General features: G+C 42.0%; 1 protein-coding gene across 5 annotated transcripts in view; it reads right to left on the bottom strand.

Annotated features, from left to right (window-relative positions):
• The window catches only part of Rrm2b (ribonucleotide reductase regulatory TP53 inducible subunit M2B), a 31,601-nt gene extending 10,439 nt beyond the window's left edge, over positions 1–21,162 (bottom strand). Inside the window, exons 1-5 of one of the 5 annotated variants that reach the window (XM_057791897.1) lie at positions 20,923–21,162; positions 13,696–13,848; positions 6,407–6,523; positions 3,322–3,455; positions 2,784–2,878 (exon numbers count right to left, since the gene is read on the bottom strand). In XM_057791897.1, coding sequence (XP_057647880.1) covers positions 2,784–2,878; positions 3,322–3,455; positions 6,407–6,523; positions 13,696–13,848; positions 20,923–20,970 — 547 coding nt within the window. In that variant the 5' untranslated portion in view covers positions 20,971–21,162. The other 4 variants (XM_057791896.1, XM_057791899.1, XM_057791898.1 and 1 more) reach the window with 4 other exon arrangements.
• Between the last annotated feature and the right edge of the window lie 1,726 nt (positions 21,163–22,888).

Here is a 22,888-nt window from a genome sequence, read left to right on the forward strand (position 1 = left end):
GTGAGCATTTCAAAAACCTTGCAGAATAATTTAAAAAAAATCAGCTGAAGGCAATGAATTCACCTTGAGAATAAAATGTTTTGTTAAAGACAGAAGAGTCAACTTAAAAGTTCATTCACTGAAGGCAAGGTCTCTACAAAGATACTCCCAAATATCTTTAGTGATGTCACAAGGTCTCTACAGAGACTCACTCCCAAATATCTTCAGTGACATCACAAGGTCTCTGCAGAGACTCACTCCTAAATATCCTTAGTGACGTCACAGCTGTAACACTGTCTTTAGGGTATTTTGGATTATAACACACACACACAATTTTAAAATTTAAAACCATTCTATATATGTCTAATTTTTATGCTGAAATCCAGAATTTCTAATTTTCAGAACAAATATGTAAATCTCAAAAAGCAGGGTGACTGAAATGTTCCTGGCTGTCTCTACTACTTTGCCCTTGCTCTTTTCTTGCTTACCTCACGCCAAACAGATCAACCACAGCAAAGAGACAGGAACCCACACTGTTAATAACTTACAACATGAGAAAACTTCTACTTTATCTTTATGAATGCCATTTAAAAAGTTGCTTTGAAAAAAATGAAGAAATATTAATAAATAAGTGCTGACTGAGTACTGTCAAAAGAATTGTGAAAACTTTCATGTGAATATAATAAATATTACAATTTGAAATTAACCACTGCTTCATCTCACCCTTAACTGAATATTAGTTTATGATACTTTTATCCTGCAACTAATTATTTAGCAGACTATAATAATTGGCATTTTGAAGTACTAAAGTCATGCTGTATGGACAGTTATCTATCAGAGAACTGGACTAAAGCTGGGCACAGAGGAGAGCTGTCTCAACCATTCTGTGCATCTGTGCGAATGCTGGAGTGAACGCCATAAGAACAGCCACAGAAGGCTGCTTCGGAGAGAATGAAGACTCTGACGAGGGGCTGGGAAAACAGCACGATTGGAGTTTGAATGCCCGGCATCCATGTAAAAAGCCAGGAGTGGCAGGCACACATGTAACCCTAGATCAGAAACGGATACAAGAGGACAATGGCACAGCTACCGGCTAAAGTGCCCATGCTCTCACAAGCAAATTTCCCCTCAGATTTCTATAAACAATCCCAATGAAACTCATCGGGGCTCTCTCTCTCTCTCCCTGTCTCACGCACATACACACCACACACACACTTACACACACACACACACAAAAGGAAGGAGGGAGGGAGGGAGGGAGGGAGGGAGGGAGGGAGGGAGGGAGGGAGGGAGGAGGAGGAGGAATGGTTCAGGAAGACATATCAGCTTCCGGCCTCCACAGGCATATGCACACACACACACACACACACACACGAACACATACTCACACACAAAGATTATAGGAGATACATTTTATAAACTTTTGAGAATATATGTGAAATAGAGACAAACAGGGCACTCATTCTGAAAACTGCAGTGGAGGCAGAAGCCTCATGGTGTGTTTGGAGGGAAAGCGGGCTGTACTTTTTACATACAGGGGAGTCCACAGTGCAGGACACTGAATGCATAAATACTAGTTTTTGAGGTTACAGATTTAAATTCAAAACAAATACAAAAAGTTAATATATCTGTCAATCTTAAACTGGACAGCATGTTTTAATTTTTAAAAAATTCAGATAAATAATTAGAAATTCTTAGCTTTATAGGAACTGAATCTTCTTACAGCATAACACATAAAGTTTAAAACAAAGGGATATTTTCAAAGGATTATGTTTAAGTTTTTCTTCTACTAAAAATGATAGACTGTAAGATTTTAGAAGCAGGGAAAGAACAGCTGCCCTCCTTGTTCTTGCTTGGGGTAGCAGTTGCCAAGAAGTCTCCACAATGATTGGGCAAAGTCCTGCACAAGGAAGAACTGCCTTTGAATGTGTTAGGGTGCAGGTGGCCTTCAGAACTGCACGTCCTCTGCTGGCTACGGAAACTAGGAAGTGTGCCACACAACAAACCATCCCCATACTGCATATCCTCTGCTGGCTACGGAAACAGGAAGTGTGCCACACAGCAAACCATCCCCATACTGCATATCCTCTGCTGGCTACGGAAACAGGAAATGTGCTGCACAGCAAACCATCCCCATACTGCTGACTTCTAGTGCCACTCCGCAAAAAGGAGAGCTACCAATTGCCTAGCCAGCCTCTCCCTATCCCTCCACAGTTCACACATGTATGTATCATGGCACACGCATGCCTCTGTCCCTCTACACAAAAGTTAATGTAAAAGTATTGTAAGGCTAGGCCGAGTGACACATGCTTGTCCCCATGCTCAGAAGGCTGAGGAGGAGAGCAGGTGAGTTAGAGGCCATCCATTCTGAGCTACACACATCCCGAGACTCCAAATCATTAAAAAAAAAAAAAAAAAAAAAAAAGTTGGGGGGGTGGTTTCAAGCTTATCCAGAAGTATGTCTGCACTTAACTTACCAGTGAAAGCTAAGCTTGGTACTGCAAACTGTTTCTTGCCCTGGTTGACTATACCAATCTTGCATTTCAGAAACTAGATCTTTGTTTCCAAGACTGGTAGGACTTGACTTGCTTTATCCCTGGCGCGCTTTAAACCGGCACAAACCGGCGGTGACTGCAATTCTCTTGATTGGGTTTCGCGGACTTTTTAACTCCCCAGTGTGTGTGCTGAGATCCTGCCTTCCCCTTACTTCGCACCAGTTCCTAGAGAGTCCAGTGTGCTGGCGCACTAAAGCCCCCGCTCTCCGCTCTCAGGCTGACGGCATTCCAGGTAATGCTACTACTTACCAAACGTTGACTCTCTGTCGGCTATCCAGCGCAGAGCCCAGTCTGCCTTCTTCTTAACATACGGCATTGTTTCAATTGCATTAAACAAAAATTCCCTATAGAAACAAAAGACATCAAGGAAAAATTATTCATTTGTTTGTTACCTGGACTAAGGTTTAATAATCAGAGACAGTGGCTGTGACTCTCACGGTGCACTACCAAATCGAGTTTGTCTATATTTTACTTGTTCATAGTTATGAATACAGAAATAAAAGCAAAACTCAGATTAATGGCTTGGATATAAACGGACCTAAAAAATCATTGAAATGCAGATATTCAATTTACAAATACAAGGATTTAAAATGGTATTCATTATCTATCTGGTTCTATGCCAGGTCTTTAAAACATTATTGAGCAATAGAAAACTACACTCACAATCTTCCATGCATGAATAATAGTTAAAAATATTGTAGTTTTGGAATAAATTCTACTTTCAATGTAAGCAAAAAGCTACACCTTCATAAATAACTACCCCCCGCACACACACACACGTTAATACCTTTTCTTTGGATCCCGGATGTAAGTGTCTATTAGTAAACTGTACATCTCTGAGTGGACGTTCTCGATGAGAATTTGAAAACCATAGAAACAGCGAGCCTCTGGAACCTGCACCTCCTGACTGAACCGTTCCACCTACAGAAACACGGGCAACAGAGAGATCCGGTGAGCGGGCTATCACAAAATGCTGGTCACACACTACAAGCATAACGCGACATCAGAACTCTCATTTTAAAATCTTTTGTCTTTTCCGGCAGTCAGGAAGCTGGACGGGAGGATACTGATCTCAAGAGCAACCTCAGAAACATGATCTAACTGATCTTGAGATCAATTAGAAGGCTCAGGAGGTAAAGTTGCTGCCAAACCTAATGACCTGCAACCTCATGGTGGAAGGACCGGCTCCCCCATGTCCTCTGACTTGCACACACACACACACACACACGCACGCACGCACGCACACGTAAGTAAAATTTAATACAATATATAATATATTGGGGAAAAAGATGTCTGTTATACAACAAATAGGACACAGAAGACTTATCAATGTTTTTGTCTTTTCTCGTTTTTTTGTGGTTCTGAGGCTCAAAGCCAGCATCTTGCGCAGTGCTGTGGTGTCTTACCTATGCTAGGCAGGTGCCCACTGAGCCTATGCCCACAACTCCATGAACTCTGCTCCTGAGCAATGGGACAGATTGACCTTCTAGGTGGAAACACTGCCTATTGAACAGTAAATTTTAGAACATTATCAAAAACAGTGATTTTGCTTCGTAAAGCTTTTTCCCTAATAGTGAACGGATTCCTTCTTCTGGCTCATTCTGGATGGTCCTACATCTACTCTCCTTAAATAAGCCTATTTCTCCTGACTGATCAGAACCCAATTTCTTTTTTAAAAATTGTTTTTATTGAGCTATATATATTTTAACACTCTTTTCCCTTCCCCTCCCTTCCCCTTCAACCCTCTCCCAAGGTCCCCATGCTCCCAATTTACTCAGAAGATCTTGTCTTTTTCTACTTCCCATGTAGATTAGATCCATGTATGTCTCAGGGTCCTCATTGTTGTCTATGTTCTCTGGGATTGTGAATTGCAGGCTAGTTTGTCTTTGCTTTATATCTAAAAGCCACTTATGAGTGAGTACATATGAAATTTGTCTTTCTGGGTCTGGGTTACCTCATTCAATATGATATTTTCTAGCTCTATCCATTTGCCCACAAATTTCAAGATGTCATTATTTTTTCCCACTGTGTAGTACTCCACTGTGTAAATGTACCACATTTTCCTTATCCATTCTTCAATCAAGGGGCATTTAGGTTATTTCCAGGTTCTGGCTATAACAAATAATGCTGCTATTTGAGCATATGTCCTTGTGGTACAATTGAGCAACTTTTGGGTATATACTCCAAAGTGGTATTGTTGGGTCTTGAGGTAGGTTGTTTCCTAATTTTCTAAGAAATTGCCATACTGATATCCAAAGCTGTTGTACAAGTTTGTACACCTACCAGCAATGGAGGAGTGTTCCTTTTACCCCACAACCTCTCCAGCATAAGTTGTCATCAGTGTTTGTGATCGTGGCCATTCTGACAAGTATAAGATGGAATCTCAGAGTTGCTTTTTTTTTATTCCTTGTCAGTCAGCAAACTGGGGAGGATAAGCTAAGATGGGTCTTCAGTATCAAAGGTTTCTCTCTCTCTCTCTCTGTCTCTCTTCTTCCTTCCCTCCCTCCCTCTCTCCCCCATTTCCTTTTGATATTTATTGAGCTCTACATTTTTCTCTGCTCCCCTCCCCCCTTCAATCCTCCCCCAAGGTCCCCATCCTCCCAATTTACTCAGGAGATCTTGTCTTTTTCTTCTTTCTACTTTCCATGTAGATTATATCTATGTAAGTCTCTCTTAGTGTCTGCAGAGTTGTTTTGATTTGCATTTCTCTGACGGCTAAAAAATGTTGAGCATTTCCTTAAGTATCTTTCAGCCATTTTAGATTCATCTGTTGAAAGTTCTCTGTTTAGGTCTGTATCCCATTTTTTATTGGATTATGTGGTATTGTGGTATTTTGATTACCAATTTCTTTAGTTCTTTATATATTTTGGAGATCAGCCCTCTGTTCTATGTGGGGTTGGTGAAGATTTTTTTCTTTTTCTGTAGGCTGCTGTCTTATTGACCGTGTCATTTGCTTACAGCAGCTTCTCAGTTTCAGGAAGTTCCATTTATTGTTTCTCTTAGTGTCTGTGCTACTGGGGTTATATTTAGGAAGTGATCTCCTGTGCCAATGTGTTCAAGTTTACTTCCCACTTTCTCTTCTATGAGGTTCAGTGTGGTTGGTTTTATGTTGAGGTCTTTGGTCCATTTGAACTTGAGTTTTGTGCATGGTGATAGATATGGATCTATTTCCATTCTTCTACATGTTGATATCCAGTTATGCCAGCACCATTTCATAACATGTTTTTTATATGAGGAACAGAACCTAGATCTACGCAGAGCTGCAGGTGACTATTAAGGGCATGTTCTCTATCAAGTTTGTTATTGGAGGAAAAAAAATCAAGTTTATGAATTCTGTGAAATTTTGGATTTTGTTTCACATCGCTGAAACTATCTTTTCCTCTGAAACTTCATGAGAAAAATATACTCAGAAATTAAACTTTGGTGTCTGGGGAGGCACCTTTACAAAATAAGATAAAAGGGTAAGAATACTTGTTACATGAGCAATGAGGACCCTAGTGTGGACTCCCTAGCACCCACATAAAAATCGGGGCATGTGTCTGTGAGCCTGTAACCCCAGTGCAGAGGTATCAGAGACAGAGGATCCTTGGGGTTCTCTGGACAATCAACTTAGCCAAATAATGGTGAGCTCCAAGTTCAATGAAGAGACTTTCTCTCAGGGAATAAGGCAGACAGCAACAGAGGAAGACAGCCAGTGTCTCCTCTGGTCTTTGCCTAGACACACACACACCACAAATGTTTTTCAAATAGAAGTTAAGCTTCATCTAGACTATTATCAAGGCATCTTTCTTTCCTCAGGCAGGTTCTATGGTGACCTTATCAACATTGTCATTCAAATACAAAATAGGGACAACAATAAAATAAAATCTTACCAAGTTTTCATTGACAATTCCATCACTGGCTGCAAAAAAGGCTAAGATGTGGGAGATAAAATACTTCTCATCCGACTTAAGCTTGTTCCAGTGCGGGAGGTCCTTTGACAAGTCAACCTAGGACAAACACACTCCAGTTGCTTTTCACTTAAAGAGTTTAGAAAAGTTTTTCTTTAAAGAAGAGCTATGTCAGAAAAAAATACATTAAAAATCAAAAAAATCAAAATAAGATAAATGGTATGTTAACAATAACGTGCTGTACTCAGAACATCTATCTAATTAGTACATTATAGCTGCTCTTGCCACACACAAGGACAAGAATCAGTATACGAAACAGTATATATGTTTATTTGTTAACAGGAAAAAGTTTATACACATGTGTGTGCTTGCATGCAAGTGTGTGCGTGTGTCTGCACACGTATTTTACAACACCATGATCCACACCTTAAACATATCCAGTAAAATTTGTTTAAACAAACTAAACAATCCTAGCATGTTCAAGGAAGTGAAGTGGGAGAGAGAGAAACGAGGAAAGAAGGGGAGGAATCTGGTTTTTGGCTACTTGGCCAGGATACATTCTTAACATATTAAAATTAATAAAGCTAGTGGCATAGCACCAAGTTAATGAATGAACAAAAAGGAAAGAGAAAGTAAAAACTAGTCAAGTATATAAAGTAGCTATCAGCAATCATTTGTTTCTGCAATAGTTACTATATTATTAGTTAGATTCAGCACCTGATAATTATAGCCTCTAAGCTACTGTTAGCTACTCTTTTTTACAGAAGAGTCATTATGTCAGGAAGATAATAACCTGGGTTTTGAGGCAGTTTATAGGGATGACTTTGTGGTGGTTTGAATAGGAGTGGTTCCCAAAGACTCATGTGTTTGAATGCTTGGCCCATAGGGAGTGGTACTATTTGCCTGGTTAGAGGAAGTGTACCACTTCCTGTGCAGGCCGGCTTTGAGGTCACGTATTCTCAAGCTACACCCAGTGTAGAATACAGTTCACTTCCTGTTGCCTGTGGATCAAGAAGTAGAACTCTTAGCTCCTTTTCTAGAACCATGTTTGTCTGCAGGCTGCCATGTCCTCCAAGATGATAATGTAAACCTCTGAAAATGTAAACCAGCCTCAATTAAATGTTTTCCTTTATAAGAGTTGCTGTGGCCATGGTGTCTCTTCGTAGCAATAGAAACACTAACTAAGACTGGCTTCTTCTAGAATAAAAATACCTTTGAAAATGTTTATTAAAAGTATTCTTTGTAACTAAGAGAATAATGGAATCAAAAACTTGGCAAAACCCAGACTTTTCAAATTATCATTAAATGTACCTTACTGAGTTAGCTGGATCTTGCTGCTACACCAAGTAACCACAGACAGGATAGATTAAAAAAAAATCATTTATTCTTCAAAGTTCTGGAAGCTGTAAGTCCAAGGTCTGGGTGTGTGCTGGCTAAGTTTACAACCAACTGACACAGATAGTCATCTTGGAAGAGGGAACCTCAACTGACAGTGATACAGACAACAGAGGCCTGGCTTGTGAAGTTTCAGAGGGAAGTCTGAGAGTCCCTTAAAAAACTACGGTGCTGAACAGTATTTTGAATTGTTTCCTGGGTTTCAGCCGGAGCTGAAAAATCAGCTGTGGCTAATCAAGAAGAGACCAGCACCACTGAAGAGAAACTTCCCGTCACTCGGACAATCAATGCTGGTCAGCTGGAGCCGAGAAATTAGTAGTGATTAAGAAGAGACCCACACCAGAGGATCCTAAGTTTGGAAATATTCCTGGGGACCACCACACAAAACTTGTGGTCCTGCTGGGACCAAGGCTGCCTCACATGCTGGCACTCAAACTGGGTGGTATAAAAGTCCCAGGTGGTGCGGGTTTTGAGGGCATGAAGGCACCCTCAAGAGCAGCTGAAGCTTGGCACTGTGTGGCAGGCTAGAGTCCCTTGAAAGACCAGGCACTGCCACCAATGACGATGCAGCCTGAGTTACAGTTGAAGCCCCAGGAAGAAGGAGTCATGGAAAGAAATGGAGCCTAGCGGCATGTGGCAGGATCAGAGGCGCTGAAGAGAGCAAAAAAAAAAAAAAAGGCTATCGGTAAAGGTGCAGCCCAGATACAGCGGTGAGCCCAGTTTGTGGGAGATGCCAGTGCTGTGGATAACTAGAAAGAACAGTAGAAGCTGTGGAGTGGAGCAAGTCTGTGGCTAGGAGATATATGTGTGTGGCAGAGGCTGGAGCAGAAATTTCATTGTAAAAAGATTTCAAACTTTTGGAGAGACTTTAGAGCTTCAGAGAGACTTTGGATATTTTAAAGTGACTGAACCTTTTAAGTGTTTGAATTTGTAAAGACTATGGGATTTTTAAAAGTTGGAATGTTTCATATCATACTATTATTAATGTGAAGTTTGCAGAAGAACAAGAAATGGTTATGGTTCATTAGTAAAATGTTTGTGTCAAGTTGACAAGGGGTCAGTTGTGCTGGCTAGTGTTATGTGCCCCTTCCCAACATCATATTGGCCTGTGTACAAGCCTGTAGAGTATTTTCTTAATTGATGATTGATGTTGGAGGGTCCAGTCCACCAAGGACGGTTCCACCCCTAGGCCAGTGGTCCTAGGTGCTGAGAAAGCAGGTTTAGCCAGGTGGTGGTGCACACCTTTAATCCCAGCACTCAGGAGGCAGAGGCAGGTGGATCTCTGTGAGTTTGAGGTCAGCCTGTTCTATAAGAGCTAGTTCCAGGACAGGCTTGAGAGCTATAGAGAAACCTTGTCTCAGAAAAAAGAAAAAAAAGAAAGCAGGTTTAGTAAGGCACAGAGAGCAAGTCAGTAAGCAGCCAGGTTCTTGCCTTGATGATCAACTACAAGTTGTAAGATGAAATAAGCCTCTCCTCCCTAAGTTGTTTTTGGTCATGGAAATAACCATGATGGAATAGGGGTAGTTTTTTTTTTTTTTTTTAATGTGTACAGATGGTTTATCCGCACATGTGGTTTTTTTGGTACTCTGTACATGCTGGCTGCCCACAGAGGCCAGAAGATTGTTAGATCGCCTGGAACTGGAGTTACTGATAATTTTGAGTCACCATGTGATTCCTGGGAATCAAACCTGAGTCCTCTAGAAAAGCAGCCAGTGCTCTTAACTCCTGAGTCATCTCTCCAGCACCCAAAGTGAACACTTTCAAGAAGTTATTTAGACGGTGCCTTCTTGCCATTTGGTCACAGGGTAAAGAGAAAACTCCCTTCTGATATTTTGTTTGTTTGTTTGTTTGTTTTGTTTTTCGAGACAGGGTTTCTCTATGGCTTTGGAGCCTGTCCTGGAACTAGCTCTTGTAGACCAGGCTGGTCTCGAACTCACAGAGATTCACCTGCCTCTGCCTCCCAAGTGCTGGGATTAAAGGCGTGTGCCACCACCGCCCAGCCTGATATTTTTTTTATAAAGACATCAATCCCACTCATGAGACCTTTACCCTTACTATCCTCATTACCAAATTACCTCCCATTGCCCAACCCCCAAACACCATCCCACTGGGGATTAATGGCTCAATTTACAAATTCGGAGAAAACAACAGTGCATAGCTCTTATATTGTTTTATAAAAACTTCTAAGTGTGTTTCACAGTAATGTGACAAATACTTGAAATATAAAACTGTCCTTTGTAAAAAAAAAAAATCTGCTGGCTTTGATTCTTTAATTATTCTAACCAAATTTCTTCGTGACCTTTCAAAAAACAAAAAGACCAATATTCTAACCTTCAGTCATTGTATCCTTTCCTGAAACTCTTTTCCTGCTATATTCTAAGTATTTTCTGGGCACTTAATACATGCCAGACACTAGGCTAAGCTCTAGAAATACAGTAGGATGAGGAGGGGAAATACTTGTCTCCACTTTATAAAATATACCAGCAAATGCCAAGTATCAGCTCAACTCAGGTTAAATCTTTCCTGTTCTCATATACTATATTCCTGATATTAAATTTAATACTGCAATATGTCTAGTCTTAAATACTAAATTTGCCTCTTTAAACACTGAGCTTTAAAATGCCCTATACATTTTACTTGTACTGTTAAATAATAATGGTTATATTTCCTTCTAGAAGTAAAATCCCTCATCTATTTTATCTCATATGAGCTCATCCTCAATTTCACCACCTAAACAGTGATTCCAGACTTGCTGCTACAACTTTCGACCCTCACGGCTCCCCGGAAGCCCATGTGTTAAAGCAAAGGCTTGGTTGCTACCCTGTGGCAGTTACTGTATAACTTAATTTTCTCAGGTATTTTTGTCATAGTAACAGAAAGCTTAGTATCAGGATTACCTGACTGGCTTTTAGAAAACTTCCAAGCCTATACTTTGTCTTCTGAGTCAGGGCCGATTATTTTGGAATTAATTCAACCACTGATTTAAAAACTAGAATATAAAGTTAGTTAACTATTTTTTACATAATTTGTTTAATATGTGGAACTAAAAATATTTTTGACTTCCTTTCAAAACATGTATTTGAATCTTCCTGCAAAAACCATATCAACTTACGTTTTAATTTTTTAAATTAGTATATCTTGGTCATAAGACATTTAATATTGTTTTTAAAAGAAGCAATTAATTTCCAATGAATTTTGAGAAACCCAAGTATCACAAGTTCCCTTTTTAAACATGACAAACAAAAAGACCAACTGTGTGCTCTACTGAACCATATCTAACAAAAACTTTCTAAAAACCACAGGCAGATAGGTAAGTCAGGTGTGCAGACTGTTTCAGTTGGGTGTTTTGCTTCATATGTCAATTACAATATATAACAATATTGACAGTATAACAAAGATACGTAAATATCTGAAAACAGCGCAAAGAAATTTCAGACATTGGTGCTTTAAATTCTAGGCTAAAATTTCCCCATTAATTTACGAAGTCATAGTTCACATTTATTTAGTGCTTATCAAATGTCAAATATTATTATAACTACTTCATTGATCCTCATAACAACCCAATGTGCCACATACTAGTAGCCTAAGTTAACAGTGAGATGCGGAGAAAGTGGAAGGCACTTCCACAGACAATACGTGGCAGAGCAGGATTTGCATTGAAGCAGCCTGGCCTCAGACCCTGCATTCTTCACAGGGTGTTAGTTCCATAGATCAGCTTAGTCTGTTTTCTAAACCACTTTTCATCTATCTATCTATCTATCTATCTATCTATCTATCTATCTATCTATCTATCTATCTATGCGTGTGTGTATGAGGGTGCAGGGTGAGAAAAACAGATCACGTGTGTATTATGACACATGTGTAGAGATCAGAGGAAAATTCAGGAGTGAGTCCAGGAATCAAACTGAGGCCACCAGGCTTGTTCAGAAAGTGCTTCTGTCCAATGAGCCATCTTGTCCGCCCAGATTTGGTCTCTTGACTGACAGGCATACATCAATTCACAAAGACACAGCTCTCCAGAGACAGAGATGCTAATGGATACATATACAGAGTGAGGGTACTATGTGCCTGTCATAAGCAATGAGAAATAATTAAATAATAAAGACGATAACTATATGTGTGTTTTATTAAACCATACAGCAATCATTTACATAAGTATTTTTTAAACCAGCAAGTATTGTCTACCCTATGAGGTGAGCTCACTCTGAAAGTGGAAAAAGTTACATTTATAGTAAGCAGCCAGTGCTTGCGCTGTCGCAGCAGCTGTGCTCTGCTAGACTGTGAACTCGGGCTCAAAGCTGCATGCACTGCAGGGCGGCCAGACTGCTCACAGGACCGCAGCTGTGTCCCCCTCTAAAGCTATGTAGAAAGAATATGACAAACACCTTGGATAGTTCTGTTTGTGTGTTTGCATATCGTAAAGGCAGTGTTACAGCTGAAATGCCCTTTCTAAAGTAAATTATTGTGGTTTAGTTGCTAGTTTGTTTTGAGAGTTGACCTCTCCCTGTGCAGTTTTGTTCTAAACTTGTATAATAACAGTGTGTAAAGTGTCTCCCTTCTATACTGTAATAACTGCTTCAGCCTACCTTATAAATAAAGAACCACTAAAAAAAAAAAAAAGCCAGTGAGGGTCCTTAAGGTTTTCACCCTTCCACTTTTGTTGTTGCTGTTTCTTGTTTTTCTGAGCCAGGGTTTCTCTGCGTAGCTCTGGCTGCTGGAAATCTGTAGGCCAGGCTGGCCTCACACTGGGGATTCGCCTGTGTCTGCCTCGGCAGGGCTGGGGTGAAAGGTGTGAGCCACCACTGTCTCACTCTCACAGCTCATCTTTTAAACAGCAGCTGCAATTTTGTTTATTCTGCTGACCATACGTATAAACTGGTGTTAGGACTGGCGAAATGGCTCAGTGGGTAAAGGTGCTTGCTGCCAAAGGTGAGATCACTTCAATTCTACAAACACATGCACACATAAATAAATGAGTAACTATAAGAACAAACAAGTGAGCAAGCAAAAACCAGACTGGTCTTATTTAGTCATAGCAAACTAAGAATCTATTTAAAAAGAAAAAAAATATGGGCAGACTGGCTGCAGGGATGGCTCACTGGTTGCTCTTGCAGAGGACTCTGGTTCAGTTCCCAACACCCACATGACAGTTCACATCCACTTGTGACTCCAATTCCTGGGACCTAACAATCTCTGCTGGTCTCTGAAGGCACCAGTAACACATGTGGTACACAGACACACACACACACGCAGGCAAACTTATACACACAGAATATAAATAAATCTTAAAAAATAGAAAATGGTCTTCTATTTTATATACTATATATTATATACAATATACTATATATACTTCTATAATATACTAAAAGTAAAGGCAAAGGGATCTTTTTTTTTTTTTTTTTTTTTTTTTTGGTTTTTCGAGACAGGGTTTCTCTGTGGCTTTGGAGCCTGTCCTGGAACTAGCTCTTGTAGACCAGGCTGGTCTCGAACTCACAGAGATCCGCCTGCCTCTGCCTCCCAAGTGCTGGGATTAAAGGCGTGCGCCACCACCGCCCAGCCAAGGCAAAGGGATCTTGACCATGGACTAACATGTTCAACCTTGGATTAACCTTGTCTCAGAAACAAAAGCAAAAATCTGGCAGAATAAGATGGCATTTCCTTGTACCAAGAAACTTATTTACAGACATTAAGCTAATTATGTTCAATTTAAGTTGATTAAAAATTAGTTATATTTATTATTAATGAGAACTAAGAATCTATATTAATTCTGAGCCATATCTTATTTAATATTTCTTATGAGTAAAAATATTTCGATACCCTGTAAGGCAAGCACTGAACACACAGGAAGGAACACCGACGCAGACAATGCCACATACCTCTTCTGCGGTCCAGAAAGACGCCTGTGCTTGTTTATACATCTTCCAAATATCAGGGTACTGGATCGGAAAGATAACAAACCGGCGGGAACTCTTTCTTAGAAGAGGCTCTTCATTTGACCTCTCTGTGTTTTCGTTTGTATCTGAAGACAACTGCTTTAAAAAATCAAAGTAAAAACACTTTTTTTTTAAATGTAGAAATTTCTCTCTGACTCAAACTTAAATATACATCTGGGAAAAGTCTGAGAGATAGCACAGACTGGGGAAGCAGTCTGATGTACAGAATCCTTTCAGGTATCCAACCATTGGGCAAATTCACAGCCCTCTGGAGGGAGAAGCAGACAGATATATCTGTGAGTTCGAGGCCAGCCTGGTCTACAGAGTGAGTTCCAGGACAGCCAGAGCTACACAGGGAAATCCTGTCTTGATAAATAAATAAATAAATAAATAAATAAATAAATAAATAAATAAATAAGCAAGCAAGCAAACAAACAAATAATTCATTAAAGTTACTTTCTGAGCTACAGCGAAACTCAAAAAGGGAGAGACAGAGATAGATGCTCAAATACACCATTAGCTAGAACTGAGGACAAATTGAGAAGGCATAAGTCTCGAGTAAAGAGGTGGTAGGGGGCTGAAGAGATGGCTCAGTGGTTAAGAGCATTGCCTCCTCTGAGTTCAATTCCCAGCAACCACATGGTGGCTCACAACCATCTGAAATGAGATCTGATGCCCTCTTCTGGCGTGCAGGCAGACACATAGACAGAATAGTGTATACATAATAAATAAATAAAATAAAATAAAATAAAAAGAAGTGTGTAGGGTGTCATGTGTGTGTGTGGTGTGTGTATGCAGTATATACATGAGCAGTATGTGTGTGTGTGGTGTGTATGCATATGTGTGTGTATGAGGGTATACAGTATATACATGAACAGTATGTGTGTGTGATGTGTATGCATGTGTGTGTATGTGGGTATGCAGTATATACATGAGCAGTATGTGTGTAGGTGTGTGTTTATGTAGGTGTGTATATGTGTAGGTATGTAGGTATGTGTCATCAGGTGTCTTTGTCTACTCCACTGAACCCTGAGCCCCTGATTGGCTAGACTGGTTGGTCTAGCCATCAACCTATCTCTGCACCTACCCCCCAGTGCTGGATACATATCAACGCTAGATTTTAGTTGGGTGCTGGGAATCTCAACTGAGATTATCATACTTACAAAGCAGGCGCTACTAAATGAACTATCTCCCTAACTCAGTCAACAAGGATTTTGAATCCATGTGATCCATATTACTCTTTTAATTCTTTTAGAAATATATCAATTGCATTGAAATATTATTCTGCATTTTTCCTGTGCTTTGTATTATACTATTAAGGTATCTATAGGACTAGAAATCTCTACCATCATTCCATTTGCTACATGGGGCATTCTGAAAGGTGGGAAGGCAAATACAAGCAGTAACCCTTGGAGTCTTTATAGCCTAGTGAACACCTACCTGGCTGGTCTCAGGACTTGGGAAGCTTTTGAAGACTAGTACCTTTATACAAAGTGACATTTGTATAGACTTTCTTCCTGTTCCCCCCCTGATAAAAATGCAACATGACACTAATTCATGAAGGATTAAAAGAAGCCACATCAGGAAGGTATTATTATATATTCTATCATGTGACGGGAGGAGGGTTAACTAACATAAACCTTTGAACTGGACCTGAGTTGACAAATTTCATAATGCATATTTTAATACAGTTTGAAGAGGTTCACGTAAGGTTCTCCAGTATGCCCTCAGCAGGCCTGTGGTAAGAAACCATTCTTTAGGATATTCTTATTGTTATTTGCTTTTCCTTTTTGAGCTGTGTCTTACTATGTAGCCCAGGCTAGCCTCGACACTTTGACTCTCCACCTGAGTCTCCTGTGTGTTGGGATTATAGCCGTGTACCACAATGATGAACTTAGCACGGTTGTTTCCAGCAGCTCCCTTTACTGCGTTCCCCAGACCTTTCCACCTAAGTCTTCCTGGCAGTAGGTTTCTTTCTACACTTGTCATTAGCTTACACAACATTTCATTACATTACAGGGCTGCAGAGAGGTCTCACCCCGGCAAGGTGGACACAGTGTGAGAAGTGGGCAGTGCAGGGAAGCAGCCTGCTACTGGCCACACAGTCTGAAGCCTCTGGCTACCATGTATTTCAATGATGGACAAACCAACAGCACTGATTAACAGCAAGATGATTAAGAGAATATCTAATGCTGTGCCTCGACCCAGCATTCAGGAGGCAGAGGATGATGGATCCCTGAGTTTGAGCCCAGCCTGGTCTACAGAGTGAGTTCTAGGCAAACCAGTGCTACACAGAGAAACTTTGTCTTAAAAACAAAACAAACAAACAAAAAACACCAGGGAGAATTGATAATATACAAAGAAAATGTTGGCTAGTTAGATATAAATCTTCACCTTCCATTTGTGTCTAAATTCAAAATAAGTTTGTCAACTCTCACAATTTCTTCGACTTATTTTATAATTTTATAAATAAAAACTTAAAATTATTCTACTAGAATAAAAAATAAAAAATAAAGTGAATTTATCAAATGGCATCACACTTATGATTTTATTTGGAAATTGGGGTCCAGTATTAATGCCACAGAAAGGATCTTGAATGTAAATACTAATCTCACCACAGCTATTGTCCAATAACTTCTCTGAAACAAAGCTTTGTTAATTAAAAAAAAAATCAATGTCATTATTTTATAGAAAAAAGACAAATTAACTTTTGAATTGTAAAATATTATTCCTTGGCTAAATTTTATCTGAAGTTAGGCTGGGTATGTCTATTTTGCATACTAAATGGAAATTAAGAAATTAATTTTTAGAAACTTTGGAGCAGGCCATCTAGCCTCTAAATATAACTTTTGGAAGCGCTGAAGGTTTGTTTGTTTGTTTATTCTTTTTCACCAAAGATTTTTAATCAGACAAATAACAATATTGGATTTGTGTTTTATGATCCCTTGTAGAAATGAGGCAGGGTCTGAAAAGAAATTGAAAAGAGACAAATTTTAAATTAGTGTATTTCCCATTTCTTGTCCTTATTGTCTTCTGACTTCCATATATTCACAGTGGGATATGTGTTCCTACCCAAACACATAGATATAGCCTCCTACACACACACACACACACAAATGAACTTTAAAAAATAGAACAAATAGTTCTTGCTAAAAATATTCAACCCTTGCAACTGCAAGATTTTCACCAGAAATAACAGGGCATAGAAAATGCTCAATATGCGAACAGCTGAATAACCAGAACAGAACTGGTCCACTCTCAATCAGTTTAACACAACGTAGATCAACTGTAACTAGCCAAGCGCCAGTAAGGAAGCTATCAATACAAAGTATCTGTTGTTGAGAGAAGGCTATCTACTCTAGTTACTCAAGCGCCAGTAAGGAAGTTAATAATACAAAGTATCTGTTGTTGAGAGAAAGCTATCTACTCTAAATTACTCTATAATGTATACAAAAAAGTGGCTTAAGGCTGTGCTTTTATGGGTGGAGGATGTCTGTGCTCCTAGGTGGACAAGCAGCACCACTGTCTGTCCAGCACTACCTTTGTAGTACAGACTGACAAATGACTTGTTCCTGGTAGTAGAAAGGGGACCTCCCTGTACACGTGCCAGGTGAATTGAGACTGTGGGGCACACGGGAGCACTACAATCTTATTTGGAAACCCAGGCTCAAGAACATATCAGACATAACAGATTAGAGGAGTATAAATCTCTCACATGAACTTCATAAGGTGGTGGGTACCTAGAACTGTGATGAGAATGGCTCCATACCTACCTACCTACCTACCTACCTACCTACCTACCTACCTACCGCCTGGGGTGTGTGTGTGTGTGTGTGTGTGTAAAACTGACAAGCAGAGAACTCTTGATTGTCTTTGGGGCTTCAGATCAGCTTAGTCCCTATCCACCTGCTCCCCCATTCACCTGATTATCCATTCACTTGCTCTCCCATCCACCTCACCTATTCACCTGCTAACTCACCCGCTTGCTAATTCTTGTTCTAACCCAGTTCTTTCCTCCTTGCCTCTGTAGCCAACTACATGGCCACCTGCAATCCTGACTCTCCTGCAGCCTGGTCTCTACAGCATGACTGGCTCTGAGTTACCAGTAAACTACTCACCTGTAGCCTCTTTAACACATTCATTCGTAAACTGCATAGAGAAACATTTTTGTGTAATGTGTGATAGAAGAGTTAATACTAATAAAAGACTGAGAAAAAAGAACCTTTCCTCAGCCAGATCACCAAAGGTTACCTGTCACTGAAACTGCTGTCCCCTGCAAACTTATCATCATCCAATAACTCTGACATTGTAGAAGGATACAAACATGTACATCTGTGTATCTGGCATAGCACATTCAAAACAATCTATAAAGTCAGTTTTGTCAATAAGAATGATAACAAATTCAGATTCGAGATTTCTAGTAGGCAGCTGAAAATAGAACACTATGGCACAAGAGAGAGGGCAACCCTGTTAATAATTACCAAGGAAACGGATGATCCAGGGAGAACTGGAGGGAACAGGACAGCTGAGGACACAGCCTGCAGGCGCTGAAGAATGCAACACACAGAGCTTGAGACTTAGCTCGTTTGGGAGAGTGCTTGCCTACCACGTATGAAGCACTGTGCTCTATCCCCAATGCTGCATAAACTAGGCCCTGAGATCAATGAAGAAGTTCTAGGTCAGCTTCAGCTACATAGTAAGTCTGAAGGGCAGTCTGGGGTAAGTGGGGTCCAGGCTAAAAAAAAAAATCAGAAAGACAAGGGGGTGAGGAAGAGAATGCTAACGTGTGGAGAGGAGGGAAGCCAGGGGGAGACAGGGAGAAAGTCAGGGAGGACAAGCAAAAGCGGCAGTGGTCTGATCTGACTCCAGCCTCAGCAAAGAGAGGAATTCTACAAAGGATGAGACGCTGAATGTCAACCAGTCTAGGGGGAAATTAAAGGTTTACAAAGATGTGGCAGTGTACAGAAGCTCAGATCTGAATTCTCGCTCTCATTGCTTACCTCTGACCCTCATTATACATACATTATGGCATGATTCTTATGGATAATCACCAAGAGTTTCTGACTAGGAATTAACAAGAATAGAAGTGGCACCTGGAAGACAGATACCTCAGGTTCAGGATGAATCAGAAAAAGAAACTTAGCTGGGTGGTGGTGGTGCACGCCTTTAACACCAGCACTTAGGAGGCAGAGGCAGGAGGAGCTCTGTATGTACAGGCCACCCTGGTTTACAGAGTGAGTTCCAGGACAACCAGGGCTACACAAAGAAACCCTGTCTCAAAAAACAAAACAAAACAAAACAAAAAAAAAAGAAATAAAAAAAGAAAAAAGTAAAAGGAAAGAAACTAAATTTTGCTAACAAATAATGTACAAATTGAGAACATAAATTAAGATGTGAAAATTGTACTAAAAATAAACTTGACTTTGATAGGCCCTTGCTAGTGAGTCTTATTTTTTTTTTAGTGGGAACTGAGAGCTTGAGAGATGTTTGTAGAATGAGCATTAGGGAAGTAACAACCAATCACGTATTTAATGAGAGACAGAGCTGGCAGTGGCAACGGAAGGCAGAGAGACAAAGACAAAAGCCATGAGAACCTAAAGTAATTCTTGGCAAGAGTCTACCACATTTTTCAAAACTTGTGTTTTTAGTTTCTTCTGTCTTAGCTTCTGGTCATCTGGTATGAAGAGTTGCCAAGATAAAAATCTAGGTCATGAATCCCCGGTAGTTGCCTACACAACCTAATCTAGAACGGCATCTGCGCGTCTCTGACTCTCAACCCCGCACTTCTCTGCTTGCCTGTGGCTGCCTCTCGTGTCCCTGCCACTTATCTGCATGCTGTTGCAGCCACGTACTTTTTTAAAGTATCATTTTATTCTCTATCACCACCAATGGAATCCTGGCTGAGGTCAACAACTTGGGGAGTTGAACCTGGTTCTAGTAATGAGCCTTAGGCGGGTCATTCGGGGTTTTCCAATCTTGGACATTCTGAGGAACTGATGAGTGCTATGGACACTGGATTCACACACACATGATGACCCTTGAATCCAGTGCGCTAAGATCACCTGCAGATGACACGTACAGGTCGTGGGCTCAGGGACTTGGTCTTTATTAGTAGCTGTAGATGGTTCTGACACAGTAGGCCCCACTGCTCCGTCATATCCAGAGATAGAAGTTTCAGATATCCCTGCATCTCAAAAACCTTTGAACTCATTAAAAGTACTCACTAAAATTCATCCTGGCCTAAAATTCTGCTGTCTTTATTAATCAAAAGTTAAAAGAAAAACAAAAAGTGAACCTCTAGGTGTTAGGGCAGAACCTCCTGGTGTCACTGGCAAACCAGAGAAGTCTGAGTTTTCACCTGAGTGGAGAAACTGGTATGAGGACCTTTGTTTCAGGGAGAACAAACTAAGGGATAGTCACAGCTTATTACCAAAAGTTTACAAAATAAAAATCAACCTAGAATCTACATCTTTGTCTAGAAATGACAGTTTAATTAAGCAAGAATGTCCGTGGGCTGAAACTTTTATGTCCCTTCCAAATTGCCGTAATATCAAATTCAAGATACCGCACTGAGATACAAAAACGTATTACTCATATATTCCAAATATCTTAGAATATTTGCCCCCCAAAAATGGGGTACTGGAAACTATACAATAATAACTTAAATGACTATGTATTCCTCTAATATGGCATTAATGTGCGTTATCACCTTCTTCTCTCTGGTAGCACAGAAGCAAAGGGGATAAGTAAGTTAATTTTAGATTTATTAAGCTCCGTGGCACTTTGCATAACAGCACTTCATTCTCTGTGAAGGAACAGACACCCCGAGGACTCCGTTGCAGCTCGGTCTGCGCCCAGCTGGCCTCGCGGCCCCGCCTGTCATCTGCCCCCTCATGCACCTGCACACGCGCTCCTCGGCGGCGGAGGGGAGAGCCGCCGCAGCCCCGGCCAAGGATCCTGAGCGGAGAGACCGGGAGAGCCGCCGTCCCGGGCCAGCCCCGAGCGAGCCCTGCGCCCGCGCCCCTCCCCCACCAGCCTGCAGCGAGGGCGCTTCCTTCCGGCGGCACCGGGTCTCCGACGGCGACGATCAGGACTCCGCAGCCGAGCCAGGACCCGAAGTTCGGGCCTGACCCTCCCTGCGGCGGAGGATGGAGCGACTGCGACCTTTACCTCATCCTCCTCCGGCCTGGCCGCCGCCGGCCTTTCCGGCTCGCCCATCGCGCCGACTCTGCCAGAGCTACGGAAGCCCAGGGCCTGAGCGCGGCGAGCTAGCGCCGAGGCGGAGCGGAGAGCAGACACTAGCTGCGGCCGGTCGCTCCGCCCGGCGCGACCCTCCTCCGGCTCCGGGCCCGCCCAGCCGCGCCGCTCCCGGGTTCTTGCCCGCCCATTGAAGGGGGACTCCGGGCGGCTCCACCCACGGCCGCCTCTCCTCCGAGAGGCTCCTCCCCCAGGCGGCCCCGCCCCGCTTCGCAGAGGCTCTGCCCCGCCCCCTTCGAAAGGCTCCTCCCCGCAGGCGGCCCCGCCCCACTCCGTCCTTAGCCCTCCAGCTTCCCGTCACCGAGCAGGACTCCCTCGGCGCCAGCTCCCAGGCGAGCCCTGCGCTCCACCGCGTCCCTGACGTCACACGGCCCCGCCCACCCCTGCGGACCCAAGCCGGAAGCTCCCGCCCCGCGTGCCGAGTGTCGGCTGCAGTCCGCCTGACCTGCCCACTCGGACCACCTATCCACAGTCCTTCGCCGGCCACACGGTAGGGGACGCTCACACGGGAGGTGGCGCTCCAGGGTCCCTAGAGACTGCCAGGTGGCTGTAGAGCCACCCACTGTGTGAACATCCTTAAGTCTGGACTCCTCTGTTAGACTCTTCCAAAATTCCTGGAAGAGCCCCTTTACTTCCTGCTTCCAGGACGTGTACCAGGTCTACAAGAGCGTACAAGTACACGTGACTGACCCTTTCACAGATTTCCTTTATTCCCAGATGCCTTCACCACCCCATGGCTCACATCTACAAAATCAGCGTCATGAGGACAATGCAGGGATCTGCCACAGCCTCGAATAGTCAGTCCGCTCTAAACAGAACAGGGCACCTGGGTACAAACATCCACTATGGGGAAACGAGTTTCTGAAAACAGTTCCCTGGGTGGCCCTGCGGGAGTGAGCCTTGAGGCTCTCTTCTCAATCCAAATAAAATCCTTGCAGAAAATTGGCAAGCACCAAACTCTTCATTTTAAAACTTCTTAATTGCCGGGCGGTGGTGACGCACGCCTTTAATCCCAGCACTCGGGAGGCAGAGGCAGGCGGATCTCTGTGAGTTCGAGACCAGCCTGGTCTACAAGAGCTAGTTCCAGGACAGGCTCCAAAAACCACAGAGAAACCCTGTCTCGAAAAACCAAAAAAAAAAAAAAAAATAAATAAAATTCTTAATTATAGGAGTTCTGTTTAAAAGGCCATGTTTACTATTCAGAAAGACCTCGAATGGCGAGGAGGTCCGCACATCTGGAGGTGTAGACTAGAGCCACATGGAATAGGCTCTGTGCAGGATGATGCGAACTTGATACAATGCAATGGGAAAGCCCGGGGCTCCGCAGGTGAGAGCAACAACTGCTCTAAGTTCAATTCCTAGCACCTGCGTGGAGGCGGACAACCTTCTCTAGTTCCAAAGTACCCAACACCCTCTTCTGGGTTCCATGGATCCATATGCATAGAGTAAGAATTTTCCTTTTTAAAGAACATCTTTTCAAGATGCCTTCATTATTAAGTAGCTGTGGGAGATACTCAAATTTAAGTACATGAGTTTGAACCCTGGAACCCACCTAAAGTCAGGAGAACCAACTCAATAGAGCTGGCCTCTGACCTCCACATCCCTGACTTTGGGCGTGCTGGGCCGTCAACTCAAGGTTTCACACATGCTAAACATGTACGTATGTGAACTACACTCCTGCACCGTGTATCTTTTAAAATTAAAGGTTCGTTGCTGCCTTTTTTCAAAGCATATAAAAAGCTTTTGTGAAATGGTTATGCTGGCTCTGAAGCGTAGCAAACACTAACGGTCATATACTCTAGACCAGTTTCTACATTACACAGCTCCTTGTGCTGCATTTCTCGGTGTTTGCTGCTGTCCCCATTCTAAGTTTTGCTGC

This window comes from Chionomys nivalis, chromosome 17, assembly GCF_950005125.1.
Source record: "Chionomys nivalis chromosome 17, mChiNiv1.1, whole genome shotgun sequence".
Taxonomy (NCBI): Eukaryota; Metazoa; Chordata; class Mammalia; order Rodentia; family Cricetidae; genus Chionomys; species Chionomys nivalis.